The 17,683-nt window shown below is 43.4% G+C and overlaps 1 protein-coding gene across 1 annotated transcript in view; it reads left to right on the forward strand.

The window, feature by feature from the left end:
- SPMIP2 (sperm microtubule inner protein 2) overlaps positions 1 to 17,683 on the forward strand; it is a 67,755-nt gene that overhangs the window by 48,037 nt on the left and 2,035 nt on the right. Inside the window, 1 exon segment of the mRNA XM_007472301.1 lies at positions 10,166 to 10,355. Coding sequence (XP_007472363.1) covers positions 10,166 to 10,355 — 190 coding nt within the window.

Genomic DNA, 17,683 nt, shown 5'->3' on the forward strand with positions numbered 1-17,683 from the left:
AGCCTGGCCCCCGCAACGGGAGAGGCCACAGCAGTGAGAGGCTCACGTACTGCAAAAAAAAAAAAAAAAAAATGTTCTTCTGCATTTCATCATGAATGATTAACATTGGAAGTTTATTGCAATCAAATAACTTCTTAGTAGCTGTTGACAGGTACAGAGGTAAATAAGCAATTGTGGATTCATGCACTGATGATTTGGTCCGGTGCCATGTATCTATCTTACATACGCTCTTAGCCTTCTGCGTGGTCTCCAGGGACCTGGGACGCGGATTATTGCAATCAAATAACTTCTTAGTAGCTGTTGACAGGTACAGAGGTAAATAAGCAATTGTGGATTCATGCACTGATGATTTGGTCCGGTGCCATGTATCTATCTTACATACGCTCTTAGCCTTCTGCGTGGTCTCCAGGGACCTGGGACGCGGATGAACACATACTAATCTCTGTTCAAAAAACTCGGGTTCAGACTCTTGTTGTCTGAAGACTTGACCAATCATGCAGGCGGCTTCTGCATCTTTGAGGCTGTACATCACCACACATTGCCCTAATCACTCAGTTACATTTAACCTTGGACCTTTATTGTAAACTGGTTAAGTTATCACTCAGAGGTAGAACCTTGATTTTCCCAGCATCTTGAAGACTGCACATTAAAGAAGGAAGGTCAGCATCTTGTAGACAAGTCTTTATAGGCAGCTTTGGGTATGAATTACTAAGAATTAGCTTTTTTTTTTTTTTTTTGCTGTATGTGGACTTCTCACTGTTGCGTCCTCTCCCGCTGCGGAGCACAGGCTCCGGATGCGCAGGCTCAGCGGCCATGCCATGCAGCCGCTCCGCGGCATGTGGGATCTTCCCGGACCGGGGCACGAACCCGTGTCCCCTGCATCGGCAGGCAGACTCTCAACCACCGCGCCACCAGAGAAGCCCAAGAATTAGCTTTTTAAATAAGTCTCTTTCTCTTTCCACTCAACAAGAATATCCTGCGCAACAAATAACCTAGGATAAATTCCAGTTGCATTAAAAGTTATATTTTAAAAATTGCTAAATATAGTCGTGCACTCACTTTGTCCAAACGTGAAACATCAAGATAATTTCATGCTTTTTAATCATCTCCATGACAGCTGCTGATCCAGGATCAAGTAATTGTTACCCGAGGATTAACACGGTGTCTTTTGAAAGTAAGATGCAACGTCCTCACGTATGATTCTCTAGGGCATCACGTATGATTCTCTAGGGCAGGGAGAGGAGGAAGGTCAATGGGTAAGAAATGAGGTCTGACTTAACTAAATGATGACCCAGCTAACACCGACCTGCAGCCGCCCCAATCTCCCCAGGTCCGCCTCTGTGGCACCACCCCTCCAAGATAAGTTCTCTTGAGAAGGCTCAGGGGATGATGCTTTATATGGCCTCTCCCGACTGTGTGCTCGGGAGGAACCCTGGGTTCTGGCTGTTGTCTGTCTCCGAAATCACTGGACATACGTGGCTGCCAGTGTCAGCAGTAACGCCCGCTCCATCAATGTAGAAGGCCAGTTCAGAAGAGAAAAGCACAGTTTTAAACATCATGAAAAAGCCCTAATTGTATCCTTGGCAGACTCTGACTTTAGGTGTGGATGGACTATACCGTAAATGCAGAGATCTTTAAAAAACCGGGGTCTTATTTTCCTGCAAATGTTCTATAGAAGGCCTGTTGTCCAAGAAAGCAAGGATCCTGCCAAACGGTTTCGGAATGTGTTTCTCAAAAGTTTCCATTGTGCCATCAATGGCTTTTGAGTACTTCCGGAAATGGAAAGAGCAGAAATCAATGACCCCGCAAGAAAGCAAACATTTAGGGGAGCTAGCTTGCTGGCGAAATAAGTAGTGGTGCTTTTAAGTCGCTATACAGATACAGCCCCAGGCCTCTTCACAGGCTAGAAATGCACAGGGTTACATCACTTTACGATGCTGCAAGGAAAATGCTGAGCCCAGCAGGGAAGTTTCCACATCTTTCTCTATTGAAACTCTCGTGAACAACTGTCGCCAGGTATGTATAAGGCAACCAGACTGACTCACTGGGGCTTAAACAGTTAGCGATTTGTTTCCTTAACTTTGGAATCCAAAAGACAGTAATTTTACCACTTATTAGAACAATTTTCACTCGACCAGAGGGAACCCAGATGGCCAAACAGTAGAAAAGGCTTTGCTCCTGGACAAGACTGTTGTCGGGAGGTCAATCTTCAGAAGAGTCAGCTGCTCTGATCAGTTTAAGTAAACATACTAATTCAAGCTGTATTTTGCCAACAGACTGAGAGTTCATTGAATGGTCGGGTCATGAATCCAGGTGGCTGCCCTGGAGTCTCCTGCGGGCCCAGCTCACACAAAAAGCTGGGAACCCAGAAGACCAAGCAGAGCACTGCCCTCAAAGGGCTGCTCGTCAGCCACCCAGAGTATGTTTTCTGGCACAAGTGTCAACATCAAAGTTCATTTCGTCCCATCGGTTTTAGATAGTTATATAAGCAAGTCCCAGCCAGTCATTTCCTAACTCGGTGCTGGAGTCTATTTTATCTTCTGACCCTATTTCTGTGTTGTCCAGTCTGCTAGGGAAATTTTGATCATTTTCCAAACAACCAACAGTTTTTAAGGAACATTTAAACATCTTTTATTATAAAAAAGAAATTACAAGTTCACATTTAAAAAAATTCAACTAGCAAAAGAGAGTGTGAACTTGAACTCAATCCCATCTCTGCAAACCCTCCAACCCATGCAGTCACAGGCTCTCTGCCTTGAGGTAACAACAGACCATCTTTGGGTACCTTGAGAGAAGCAAGCAAACTCGACTGGAAACGTGTTCTATGTCAGGAACTCTGCTAGACACTGAAGACCCAAAAAAGTACGACAGGGTTCCTTCCCTTTCAATAAGACGCCAAGTAAAGTAGGAGTGAACAATGTGTGAACAGTGTTGAAGGTCAGATAGCCAATCAGGAATGTTCTGTAGGAGGGGTAGCTTGAGCTGCATTTTTAAGGCTGGGTGGGAAATCAAAAGGTGAGCCTGGAGGTGGAACCAGGGAAGCAGTCCCGTCCATAAGGAAGAGGCTGTCATACAGAGTGAACTAAGTCAGAAAGAGAAAAACAAATACCATATGCTAACACACATATATGTGGAATCAAAAAAAAACAAAAAATAAAGGTTCTGAAGAACCTAGGGGCAGGACAGGAATAGAGACACAGACGTAGGGAATGGACTTGAGGACACGGGGAGGGGGAAGGGTAAGCTGGGACGAAGTGAGAGAGTGGCATGGACATATATATACACTGCCAAACGTAAAATAGATAGCTAGTGGGAAGCAGCCGCATAGCACAGGGAGATCAGCTCGGTGCTTTGTGACCACCTAGAGGGGTGGGTTAGGGAGGGTGGGAGGGAGACTCAAGAGGGAGGGGATATTGGGATATATGTGTACGTATAGCTGATTCACTTTGTTATACAGCAGAAACTAACACACCATTGTGAAGCAATTATACTCCAATAAAGCTGTTAAAAAAATATAAATGGTACTAATAGATGTGTTTGGTAGGAAAATTCAGACAATACCCAAAGGAGTAAAATGAACAGCTGAATCTCTTCACCCCACCCCCGTCAATTTCTTTCCTTTAAGTTTTGTACGTATCGTACTTGTGAAAAAATATGAGTATACCAACCTATTATTCTTTACATAAAAGCAATCACACCATAAAAAAAAAAAAAAAAAGGCTCAGAGGAGTGAGCCTTTCTGGTGTGCAGAGGGAAGACCGTCGCGTGGCTGAAGCATAGGGCGCTGGTTTGGGGTGTGACAGGAGGTGAGACTGGGATGCGGTACAGGGGCCGGATGGTGCAGTGTTTCGAATTCCCGGCGAAGGTTTTGTGCTTAGTTCTGTAGGCGACGAAGCGTTGTTTTAAATTTTTAAGTAAGGAAGCGATATCATTAAATCTCTGTGACAGAAGGAATACATGGCACGTAATAGCTGTTGAAAACTGTTCGCTGAGTGGGTAGAGCAGAGAAAGGAGAGCCCGAAGAAGAAAGGCACGTTAAGCAAAATTGGAATAATCACACCGATGGGAGCCGAGTGAGAGACGGGCATGTTGAGGTCGTTCAGAGAAAGGTTCCACGAGGCTTGGCAACCAACAAAATGTGGGTGGGTGGAGCAGATGTGCAAGTCCAAGGCAGTTCTGACGTGCCTCTCTGGGGGTGGCTGGCATTGAACGAAAAAGGGAACGCAGGAAGAATAGGGTCTATTTGGGGGAAGAGAGAAAATAGGGAGATGGAAAGATGAGTTGAGAGGCAGCATCCTGTAATAAAAATACAAATGGCCAACATTTTATTGAATTTTTACTATAGGCCAGATACTAAGTGCTTTCTAGGTATTGACTCATTTAGTCCTTATAAAGAGTAGGTATTATAATATGACCCCCATTTTACAGATGAGGCAATTATATACGTTTAGAATCAGACAACTCTGAGTGCAGATCCCAGCTCTATTGCTTTTTAACTGTTTGATCTTGGATAAACTACTTAGTCTAACTTCAGAGGTAAAAAGCAGGAAATGACATCTCTCACGTTGGACTGTAATAAAGATTAGAGAGAGGTAACACGTATCAAGCAACTAGCATAGTGTCTGGAGCCTCATGTATCTCAATGAATGCTAGAAACAGTTGTCATTATTAGTAATGAGATTCCTGGTACTACGTTCAGTGAGAAGCTGGGGATCTGCACTTAGATTTTTAGAGCTGGAAGTAAAAAATTTACACATAAGTATATTGATGTTGGTTGGATCCTCAGACGGAAAGGCTATTTCCCGGTTTGGAGATGGGTGGTTGTATATTGGGAGATGAGAATCAAGGATGGAATCCTGGGGAATACCAGTGATAAAGGAGCCAAAAGAATGAAAGATTATTCCAGAAGAAAAGTAGAGGAAGTAATATGAGAAGTAAGAGGAGAGACAGAAAGAAAAGAGCTTTGAAAGCCCAGTAGAAAGCCAGGAGGAGGACAGTGTCCACAATCACGAATGCTTCTTGGAAGTCTTACTAGAAAGCCTGAAAAGAGGTGACGATCTCAGGAAGGAGGCTGCTGTCAGCTGGGGTCAGAACCATCACGATGACGTAAAGGCAACACCAAGCAGCACTTGGAGCAGGGGCAAATGGAGTGGAAACAGCAGGTACAGACAATCTTTCCTTAAATAGTGAGGCTTTGTTTCATTTTAAAATAATTCAGTTTGGAAACCACTTCAGGAATGGTGCAGTAAGGACCTCCAAAAATATTTCCTCCATAAAAGGAATAAGAGCAGTGGCAAAAATTGTCAAAATCACCTTTTTCCAAACATTGGAAATGAATGCACAAATGCTTTCAGTAATCCATGGAGCACATATTTAAGAAAAATGGCTAAATCTTAGAAACACGATCTTTGTGACATTTTAAATTTAAATTAAAACTGCTGTATTCCCATCCTCTCTTTCCAGCTTCAAGGTAGCCCTGAAAAAACCAATAGCCTCACAACCATGGTAGCTGTGAAAACTAGCAGCTGACCAGTCACTGAAGGGGAAACACGAGTTTGAAGCGCCTTGAAAAGCTTCCTACTCAGAGAAGTGTTGTATTTGATCTTGTGTCTGTGTGTGTGTAACTGGTTGGGTTCAAATCCCAACTCCAGCTCTTTATCTTTTTTAACTTTAATTTTTAAATTTTTTATACAATTTAAAAAGTTAATTTCCATTTACAGTTATTACAAAATATTGGCCATATTCTCCGTGTTGAACGTACACCCTTGAGCCCACCTTACACCTAATAGTTTGTACCTCCCACTCCCCCCACCCCGACCTCTGTATTGCCTCTTCCCTTTCTCCCCACTGGTAACCACTAGTCTGTTCTCTACATCTGTGAGTCTCCTTCTTTTTTGTTATATTCACTAATTTCTTGTATTTTTTTAGATTCCACATATAAGTGATATCAGATAGCATTTGTCTTTGTCTGACTTATTTCACCGAGCATAATGCCCTCCAAGTCCATCCATGTTGTCACAAATGGCAACATTTCGTTCTTTTTTATGGCTGAGTAATATTCCATTGTATATATACACCACATCTTAATCCATTCATCTATCAATGGACACTTAGGCTGCTTCCATACCTTGACTATTGTAAACAATGCTGCTATGAACAGTGGGGTGCATGTATCTTTTTGAATCATAGTTTTCTCCAGATATATGCCCAGGAGTGGAATTGCTGAGTCCTATGGTAGCTCTATTTTTAGTTTTTTGAGGAACCGCCACACTGTTTTGCATAGTGGCTGCACCCATTTACATTCCCACCAACAGTGTACCAGTGTTCCCTTTGCTCCACATCCTTGTCAGCATTTGTTATTTGTGTTCTTTTTTTAACATCTTTATTAGCGTGTTCTTTTTAATCATGGCCATTCTGACAGGTGTGAGGTGATATTTCATTGTGGTTTTGATTTACATTTCCCTGATGATTAGAGATGTTGACCATCTTTTCATATATCTTTTGACCATCTGCATTTCCTCTTTAGAAAAATGTCTATTCAGGTCTTCTGCCCATTTTTTAATCAGGTTGTTTGTTTTTTGATGTTGAGTTGTGTGAGCTGTTTATATATGATGGATATTAATCCCTTATTGGTCATATCATGTGCAGATATTTTCTCCCATTCAGTAGATTATCCTTTTTGTTTTGTTTCGTTATTCGATCTGTCTTGAAAATCCCTGGAAAATCTCCATTCTCAGGGCTTGTCATTATTTGACCTGACTCTGTGTGAACGTCTCTATCTCACAAGCACCCGTCAAAAACAACAATCATTTAATACCACAGTCGCCTGCGGGGAGGACGGCAATACAAGTTGGGGCAAACAAGAAGCTGACCAAAAATCTTTAAGGAAAAAACTGAGAAATGACATGTCTCTAGAGGATTTCAAAAAGCTCTAACATATGCCTAGAAATCTAGAAGGCTGTGCACACGTGCAGTGCTGTGCACATGCCCAGGCAAGGCCCCAGGAGGTCCTAATCTCTGGCCTTTGGCTGACCTTGAAGCTCCATGAAAGCAGGAAACTAAGGCTAAGGCACAGTTGTAAACTGTCTGCTGGGGCATTGAAGGTACGCCTAGACACAAAGACCAGAAAACACATGGATTTGAGGCATTTAAGGAGATTTCTGTCCAATCATTAGCTGACCACTAAGCTGACCAAGCAGAAAATTCAGGGGGCACACATGACAGACTTTAAACAATTAGTCCAGGAAAGTAAACAACAGCAACATCACCACCACCACCGAAGAAAACAAACAAAAAGCAGCAAAAAACAACAACAAAGGGGGAAAAAAAAACCAAAAAGCAAGCAGGAACAACAACAATGAGAAAATCTCATTTCCACAATTGGCACAGTATATTATTTCTAATGTCAGTTTATCAACAGAAAAATTATGAGACAAACAAAGGAACAGGAAAGTATGGCTGATACACAGGGAAAGAAAGCGGTCAATAGAAACTGTCTCCAAGGAAGCACAGATATATTTAGCTGACAGAGACTTTAAGTCAGCTATTTCCAATGTGCTCAAAATACTAAGGGAAACTGCTTCCGTAGGTGGTTAGGCTGTGCCAGAGGATAGAATAGAACGTGAGCGTGGCCAAAGTTAACAGGCAGGTAAGTGCCAGCCAGGGAAGTGACCAGTGCATGACTCAAGGTCACTGAGAGCAGACAACAGGCATCCAGGCTCAAGTGGTACATTGTTTACCTACCTCAAGAGGAGAGAGTACACAAGATCCATCTCCTTGCAGTGTGGCAGACCCCCATGGCTCGTGGGTCCACTTGGCAGCTGCAGTGGGCAGCGTGGCTGCATTCACCTCACTTTGTGCCACAGTAGAAGGACCCCAACTCTTACCCCTTAGAGTCTGAAATACACAAAGTTGGGGATGTACCTATGGGCCATTTACGCATGCATAGCTAAGCGGTTCTGAGAAAGTTTACACATGCTCAAGATAAAGGGAACAGGTACGTACTGACTGCGCTCTGAGCTCTTTTCATGCAGTGCGACTTGTGAGCTTGCCAGCATGTCCTGTACTGAGCACAGAGAGCTTCTTGGGAACAGAAGGGAAGGGATGGACTGAACTTGGACCCTCCCCTCACAGAAACCATGTCTAAAATATTAAAGGAAAGTATGAGAAGAAGATCTTGACAAACAATATCAATAAAGAGATAGAAATCATACATATAAAAAAGTAGAAATTCTGGAGTTGAAAAGTACAATAACTGAAATAAAAAAATTCACAGTGGGAGCTTAATAGCAGGTTTGAGCTATCAGAAAAGAATCAGTGTACTTAAATATAGATCAACTGAGATTATACATTCTGAGAAATGGAAAGAAAAAAGAATTTTTTAAAAATGCACAAGGAACAGAGCTCTGAGACTGTGTACCAACATAGCATCATGGGAATCCCAGAAGAAAAAGAGGAAGAGAGAAAGGGGCAGAAGGAATATTTGAAGCAATGGCCAGAAGCACATCCCAAATTTGATGAAAAACAGTAACTGACACATTCAAGAAGCTCAACAAACTCCCAAGTAAGACAAGCTCAGAGACCCACACTCAGATACATCATAGTCAGACGGTCAAATGGCAAAGACAAAGAGAGGATCTTGAAAGCAGCAGAAGAAAAATGAGTCACTGTATACAAGGGATCTTCAAGATTAACGGCTAAATTCTCAGCAGAAATAACGAAAGCCAGAAAGCAGTGGGATGATATATTCAATGTGCTGAAAGAAAAACAAGTTAACCAAAAAATTCTACATCCAGCAAAACTATCCTTCAAAAATGAAGGAGAAATTAAGACATTACAGATAAAAAACTGAGAGAATTTTGTCCCTAGCAGACCTGCCCTACGCTAAATGCTAAAGGGAGTCCTCCAGGTTGAAACGAAAGGACAATAAACAGTAACTCAAATGCACAAAATAATTAACAAGCCAGTGGTAAAGGTAACCGCATAGGTAAATTTAAAAGTCAGGATTAATGTATTTTGGTTTTTAACTCTTTTATTCCTATATGATTTAAAAGACAACTGCATAAAATTATGCAGCAAAAGATATGAATAGACAGCTTTCCAAAAAAGATGTACAAGTGGTCAATAAACCCATGGAAAGATGTTTAACATAATTCGTTATTAGAGAAAAATGCAGATGAAAACCACGTGAGATACTGCTTCACACGTGGATGGTAAAATAAAAAAGAGGCAAGAACAGGCGTTGATGAGGATGTGTAGAGATTGGAACCCTCCTACGCTGCTGGTGTTAGTGTAAAATGGTGAAGCCATTATGGAAGACAGTTTAGTGGTTTCTCAAAAAGCTAAGCATAGAATTACCATACAACCCCACAATTCCAGTCCTAGGTAGAAAAAAAGGTGGAAACAACCCAAACATCCATCCACTGGTGAACAGATAAACAAAATGGAAGATTACTTGGCCATAAAACAGAATGAAGGTCTGCTGCTTACGTGAAGGTAAGAAGGTAAGAAGCCCCACGAGCTCTCTTGGGTGACAACAGCCTTCCACAAGAGACGGCAAATCCTTATCCTACGATCCTTCTGGTCCTTTCCCCCAGACCTGGCCCGTTACCATGGGGAAGCCGTCCTCGGATAATATTCCAATTAAGGGGAGTTGGAACGGAGACCGTGATTTCACTGGGGAAAGAGAGTGAAGCCTGGATCTTTCCTCCCACGCACTGTCCAAAGTCAGATTCTGTCATCGCCAAGCTGGCTTTTCCCTGAATCTCCCGAAGTCTCAAACCCGACAGGCGTGTCCTGCAGGAGAACTCAGGGCCTCGGCCTGCCCCCAAATCCCCAGCATCTTGCCTACTCGGCTCTAAAGGATGCCAGGAGCAGTCGTGGTACCAGGGTGATATCATCAACAAGCTTCCTGGAGAAAAGTCCACCTGGGCAGGTAAGTTCCCTGCATCTCCAGCAGCTGGATGTCTAGGGGAGTGGAGAGGCAGAGTCCAGAAGCTTCTCAGGACACTGGCTGAGGGCTCAGGGCCTTAGCCTTCCCAAGCTCCGTGGCTAGAAATCATCACAGTCACAACAGACGCAGACAAATCTCAGCTATCTGAAAACTGGTAGCCTTATTTCTAACAATTCTCCAATTTGAGAACCAACCGATTTGTTCCTATTTCAGGCAACCGAATCCTTCTATTATGGATGCAGAAGAAAGCTTCAGTCGTGGTTTTATTGCCTGGCATATGGGTGATTATGAGGACACCAATCAAAGAAACTCCAAACGGGCCATCCTCCTTCGGCAGAGCCAGGCAGCATTGCCAAGAGTTTCCAGACCACCTAAGCTGCCAAAGCTACCAGAAGAGCAGGAGGTACAATCATTTGCTTTTCGGAACCATCACAGAAAAAGTCAAGCTGTTTTAACGTGTGAATTAGAGAATGCTATTTAATAGCAATACTGTAGCTCCTTTCAACCTATCAGAACGTTTTGTAATTCATATTGGATTTCCACAGTGATGTCTGTATAGTGACTGGGTGGGTATTATTCCCATTTTATAGCTACAGAAAACAGGAGGTGTGGGGCTCAGTCCTTAGAACCGCTTATTTATCACATGGTTTAACCTGGAGAGCACAGCCATCTGCTCGGTTTCCAAAACCTGAGAAAACTCTCAGTCTGTGAGATGGAGGTAACTCTATAACGCTTCTTAAAACCCCACAGACAGGGCTTCCCTGGTGGCGCAGTGGTTAAGAATCTGCCCACCAATGCAGGGGACACGGGTTGGAGCCCTGGTCCGGGAAGATCCCACATGCCACGAAGCAACTAAGCCCGTGCGCCACAACTGCTGAGCCTGTGCTCTAGAGCCCACGAACCACAACTACTGAGCCCGCAAGCCACAACTACTGAGCCCGCGAGCCACAACTACTGACCCCACGTGCCACAACTACTGAGGCCCGCGCACCTAGAGCCCGTGCTCTGCAACAAGAGAAGCCACCGCAATGAGAAGCCCGCGCACTGCAACAAAGAGCAGCCCCCACTCGCCGCAACTAGAGAAAGCCCACGCGCAGCAATGAAGACCCAACACAGCCAAAGATATAAATAAATAAATAAGTAAATAAATTTATTAAAAAAAATAAAAACACCCCACAGACTGCCTAGCAGAGTAAGAGTATACCAGTTCAAATTCAAGGTTTTTTTCCCCATTACTATGTATGGAATCTTGAACAAGTTGCATATTTCCCGATGTGGGTTTTTTCATTAGTAAAATGGGGATGTTAGTATCTGTCCTGAATATTTTGTAGAGTTTTCATGAGACTCAAGTGAAGAGTGTGTAAGCATGTATTCAAACGAACAACTATTTCCTGAGGTCCTTCTGCATAAATACCAGAGCGAATCCACTCTGTAGTCATCCAGCGTTTCAATATTGAGTGTGACAACAAGCTTCCATGATAGAAAAGGGAATACACTCAGAGACTGCTGTTCCCTACATGGAGAGAGGCTCCTTGCTGCGCTGGAGAATCTTCCCACTGCCCTAGAATATTGCTTACCCTCTGTCGCCAGAGATCTGTTCATCAGGAGATGTCTGTTTGACAGTTAATTGTATATCCATCTGAAACACTCTGCGAGGAGCCGTGGACGTCCTCCTTGGTAGGTCCTGCCCCAGGGATGCTCTGTATTGAAGAAGGTAGCGTTCAGCTGCTGACATTCCTATGTGGTCTGAATTTTGAGCTGGGTCCACGTGAGATTTATTGCAGTGTGTGTAAAGGAGTCTTGGATTAGTTATTTTCCACCTGAACTAATTCTGTGTAGGATTAGAGAGCTCATGGATTAAACCGTCCCAAATTCCTCCTACTATCTATCATTCACTAAATCCAATTGAGATGTCTTTGTGCATTAAAAAAAATCCGTTAAAAGGCTGATTTTGAAATGGTTTCAAATTTACAGGAGCACAAGAACAGTACTAAGTGAACTGATACACTCGTCACTCAGAATCATCAGTTCATTTTATTCTAATGCATTCTTTCTACACACACACACACACACACACACACACACACACACACACACAGACACTGGTTTTTACTGAACCATTTGAAGGTAAGTTGCAGACGTGGTTTTGCTTTACCCCTAAATATTCATGGTGCATTGCCTAAGAACAAGGACATTCTCGCACATAACCATGGTACAATGATAAGATCCAGGAAATTTAGCACTGATACAATATTACCTAATCTATAGTTTATAAGCAAATTTTATTAATTGACCCAACGATGTCCTTTGTCACTTTTCCTGATCCAGGATCCTATCCGGGACCAGGTATTACGTTTAGTCCTCAGACCTCACTAGTCTCCTTCAATTAGGAACAGCTCCTCAGTCCTGGTCTTTCATGACACTGACATTCTTGAACAATTCAGACCAGTTCTGTAGAATACCTCTTAATTCAGGTTTACCTGCTATTTCCTCGGGTGATGTGTTTTGGGCAGGAATCCCAAGGTGAGTGATGCCGTGTCATCCTCAGGGTATCACATCAAAGAGGCACTTGACGTGAGTTTAACTCATCATTGGTGAGGGTAACTGATCACTTGGTTACACCTCTTCCCTTTCAGAGATAAACAAAATACTGTATCATTCAAAATAAACTTTTTTATCAGCTTAGGCTTTCTTTCTTTTTTAAACCGAGGAGCTCTAGCGCCGCACAGCAGCCTCGGCGCGAGCACGTACCGGGCGGTGAGGGAGCGCGAGGGCGGGGCGCGCGACCGAAGCCTAGCAACCCCTTGACACGCGAGTGCCGCAGCCAATCCCGCTGCCCGCTCCGCGCGCCGCCGACCGGCCGTCCCCGGGACGCTCGCTTCTGCCTGCGTCGGCTGCCCCGCAACGCGGCGCACCCGCGCACCGGCTTTCTTCTTAATTCCAGAGAGAACCTTAGAAACTTGTTACCCAAGTCCATCCTTTGGATCATCCCACAGGGTTCTCGTGGCTGACACTTCACTAAGTACTCAAGCCCTCCCCCCCCCACTTTGCATAAATTCTCTTCGGAGAAGATAATTTGGAGCAAATGATAAATTCAAGCTTCCAGCGTAAGCCTCACACCAGCCACCTATGCGTGGCTCCTGTTACTGTACTCACCTGAGATGCAGCCCATCTGCCATCCTCGTGCTGCGAGAATCAGAACCATGCACTGGAAGCAGCCTTGGAAAAACAAAACTTTGCCAGTGGTATTGGGGGGTTTGGGGAAAACTTTAAACACATAAACCAACCCACAATATCACAATGCTTTCTCATCGAGATAGATAGTTTAAAATGGGGATATTTTATATTCACGTTGTTGAGTTTGGATTTATTCTTATAAACCTAAGTTTAGAGATTAATTTCTGAAAGTTTCTAAAACTTTCTAGAAGTGCAATTTATGGTATTTAACAGTATGTATAATTCTTGTATACATTACCCGAAATGCTCTTAGAAATGATTTTGGAAATCAATTGGGCAAATTTCTAAACTGTCTTTCTACATTTCCCCAAATTTCTTCTTTTAAGTCACAAAGTGTCTCTGAAGTTCTATCTTCTATTACATTTGTTTTCCCTTCTTTTGGTTGACCTTTTTTTCTCCACATAAATAACAGCTACTTAAGTGTTGTGAAATGTATGTGTGTGTGAGACAGTTTCAACATCGTGATCCATTTCTATTTCATTTCTTTGCTTGCAAATATCTTCCTTGCCCCCCTTGCTTCCAAAACATGGACATAATCTCAGTAATTGATATGTTCTTTCCCTCACCCACTCACTCACACTGGGTGTGGGAGTAGTGATTCTCAAGATTTTAATGTGCATATGTGTCATCTGGGGCTCGTATTAAGGTGAGATCCTGGTTCAGTCGGTCTGGGACAGGGTTTGAGATTCTGCACATCCGTCAAGCTCCCGGGTGAGGCAGCTCTGGTTGATCCAGGGATGCCGAGTAGCAAGGCGCTGGAGGATTTGCCCCGAGCTGCATTTTGCGCCAGAACAGGGGGGCCTTGATGGAGCAAAAGGGAGTGGGAAACCAGGACGAAGGATTGACAGGGCACAGGCAGTGATCAGCTAGCGCCCTTAGGTAACCAGCAGCCTGCAGAGGTGGGTGTCTGGTGCTGAGGCCAGAGGAGGGGGCTCAGGTGCTGAGGAGCTTGGATTTTCCTGGGCCAACTTTTAAACAAAAGTGACAGGATTAAACTTTCATTTTGGGGAGGTTAGTTAGACATCAGCCTGGAGGCAGACTGGTGAGAAGTGTTGCTACAAAAGGGAGGTGAGTTTGGAGGGCATTTTGGTAACTCAGGTGAGAATGAGGAAGGACTGAAAGAAGGTAAAGAGCAAGGAGAACAGGTGATGCACTTGGCACCCAAAGAGTGCAAGTTCAGCAGCTCTGGGTCCTGACTGATGTGGGGAAAGACCTCAGTAACCATGGGAGGAGCCAGGGGAGGCTGACGGACCTGACCTTGTGAGGTGAGGGGTGGAGGCAGGGGCCTAGGAGAAAGGTCGGTAGACTGAGTGCTTGAAGGCGAGAGAAAGGGGTGATGACTGCTGGCCTGAGGCCCCCAGGGACACAGAGGGCGAGGCACAGCAGTGGGGATTAATCTCCTCTCTCCCACCACGAATGAGCTGGTACCTCCTCCTCTGTTGTCTCAGAGGTTGTCCTAATTTAGGCTCTTCCTGTTCTCCAGCACCCCCTTTGCATCCCATGTTCAGAGACTATGTGACTTATCTAAGCGGAAACTCTGAAGTCTGAACTCTTCTCTATGTTAAAGATCTTTGCTTCAAAGTCAACCTCCAATAACCTGGTGTGACGATATTCTGACTCCCAACTGCTTTGTTGGGTCCTCATGGATGTCATTGGACCGATATCTTAAGTACCTATGTTAGTCAGGGTTCTCCAGGGAAACAGAAGCGACAGGACGGATGGATGGATGGATGGACGGACGGACGGATGGATGGATGGAGAGACAGATGAAATGGATAAAGGGACAAATGGATGGGTGGGTGGGTGGGTGGATGGATGGGTGGGTGGATTGATGTAGAGATAGATAGATGGACATGAATGAATGAAGGGACAAATGCATGGATGGATGGGTGGTGGATGGATGGACAGATGCATAGAGACAGACAGATGGATAGCTTTCTCTTAAGGAATTGGCTCATATGATTGTGGAGGCTGGCAGATCCCAAATCTGCACATAGGCCAGCAGGCTGGAGACCCAGGCAAGAGTGTGAAGGCCGTGGGGAGGCCGAATTCCCTCTTTTTCAGGGGATCTCAGTCTGTCTCCTCTGAAGTCCTTCAACTGACCGGGGAGATGCCCCACTGTATGGAAGGTAACCTGCTTTACTCAAAGCCGACTCATCTGTGTTGCTGTCATCTAAAAAGCCTTCACAGCAACATCACACGGGTGTTAGACCAGGTATCTGGGTACCGTGGCCTAACCAAGGTGACACGTAAGATTAGCTGTCATAATACCCACCTCATCCAGGTGTGAGGATCAAATGAGGTGACGTATATCAGGCATCCGACAGAACCAAGAAGCAATGTGGTGTGTATGTGTGTGTCAGGGCTTTCTCAATGGCGTGATTTTAAAGGGAACATGAAAACCACTTGAAATTCACCTTTAATCCAAAAAGGATTTAGCAATACCTAATATTACTCCTTCCTGTAGTCTGCAAACAACAGGATTCAGTATGCTCTTATGTAGCTACAAAAGTTACACCTCATAGCATATGTTTCCTGAGGCCGTATGTATCAGTGATACATTTCATAGCAAATATTTTGTAATGCCCTTTATTTTCCTAAAATAAAATTCATAAGATTCATCAACAGAATAACCTTACACACATAACTTATAGCAAACCACTATAATGCCCTAGTTGTACTATTTGACAACTTATATTAACATATACTTTAATACACAGACATTGGGGCACTAGTAGATTAGAAAATATAATGAACGAAGCAGATACTCACTCCTGGATGGAACCTCCACGAAGGCAACCGCTACAAGCAGCGATGATACACAACACTGTGCTGGTGACAGACTTCATGAGGAGCACAGCTACGGGTAACAGGGTTTTCCAAATGGATGTCAGTTCTTGCTGAAATCCTAAACCTTACAAAGTAAAATCTCGCCTCAGTTTATATACAACAGTGGCGTTCCTGGAAAATTCAGCGTATAGTAAGCGCATGAGAGAAATGCGTTGTGCTTGTATGTGACGCAAAATTAAATCCTCAACTTAGATCATTATAAACTAAGGCTTTCACCCCCCAGAATGTCAGCAGGGTATTTGTGAGTCACACGGGAGGTGGGATAACTCCTCATTCCGGGGTGCCCTGCACGTGACAAGATGTTCTCCTATCCCCCTCAGCCCCTGCCCACCCTGTGCCAGGAGCCCTCGCCCATCACCATGCTCACCAAAGAGGCCCTACGTTTCCCAAACAGCCCTGCTGAGAGTCACTGACATATACAGTGGGCTTGTGTCAGCATGAATTACTGGAAATGAGACGTCTAAGTCTGATTAAGCCTAACAAACAAATCATAGGCAGTACCAGGAAAATGTTCAAGATAACTTCAGAAGGTTTATTGCACCAAATGCCACATAAGAATGGATCAAAATGATATGTGAACAAGTCTGAAGAAAAAAATTTCCATACATTGCCATTGATACCTATTTAACTGATCAAAAACATAAAGTCCTACCAATTTGTCTTAATGGAACTTCAGTAGTAACAAATCAATCCCAGAATTTTCTCCTTTTTAAACACCACTTAAATTTAAGCACATTGCAATCTTGCTTTCAAGATATACGGTTCACCAAAGATGGACATTTAAAAATTAACATTCAGAGGGGGCTGCTTGATTTAGGCAAACAGTATATTAAAAGGTCCCCTCCCCCAAAGCACAAGAGGAAACAAATGGTTCACATTTACCGAGAAGCTAAAGGCTTTTTCAGTTTATTGGTGAAAGTATGCATGAACAAAATACTTTCAAAAGTATGTGTCAGTGGAAAAATCCAGATATTTAAAAGAACCGTGGGGTCACTTTATATTCTTTATTTTTATGTACAACCAACTCTAGTGAGGAACCTAGAAAGCTACAGGCTGAATTTTATAAAATCTCAGGACCTAATTAGAAGGGCCTAAACAACAGTTTAGTATCGTTTAGCAGGCAGGGATTTTCATCCCTCGAAAAAAGTTAACTTTGAAAAATACGGAAAGTTTAAAAAGTTGCGATGTGTAAACGGCAGTTCCATGGGACGTGAAAAGTTTGGAGTTACTTTCATTAAAAAACAGCACACTTCAGAAAAATGGATTGAAGCCTATACAAAAAGCTATTTAACACTGATAAAAATAAAATACTTTGGAATTATGCACAAGTATGGAAGCTACATTTTAAGTTTTCATTGTCATGTTTAAACGTACACAATGATCTTTACATTCGTATCACCCGTCAGTCTATGAAAAATAAAACCGCAACATGCTAGAGAGAGGCCCATCACGGTCACGCAGGCACACACCGCTCCGTCCTGCCTCCCAGCTTGCGTGGAAAAGCAAGATGCTACAAAAGGTGCACTCAACAGGTAAGACGTCAAAGTTGAAGAAACCCTAAAGGTGGAATCCTGTCAACTGAGGTAGTTTTCTCTATTTGTACTTTTTTTTTTTTTTTTTTTTTTTTTTTTTTTTTTTTTTTTT

Source organism: Lipotes vexillifer, unplaced genomic scaffold (assembly GCF_000442215.2).
Source record: "Lipotes vexillifer unplaced genomic scaffold, Lipotes_vexillifer_v1.1 scaffold1862, whole genome shotgun sequence".
Classification (NCBI taxonomy): Eukaryota; Metazoa; Chordata; class Mammalia; order Artiodactyla; family Lipotidae; genus Lipotes; species Lipotes vexillifer.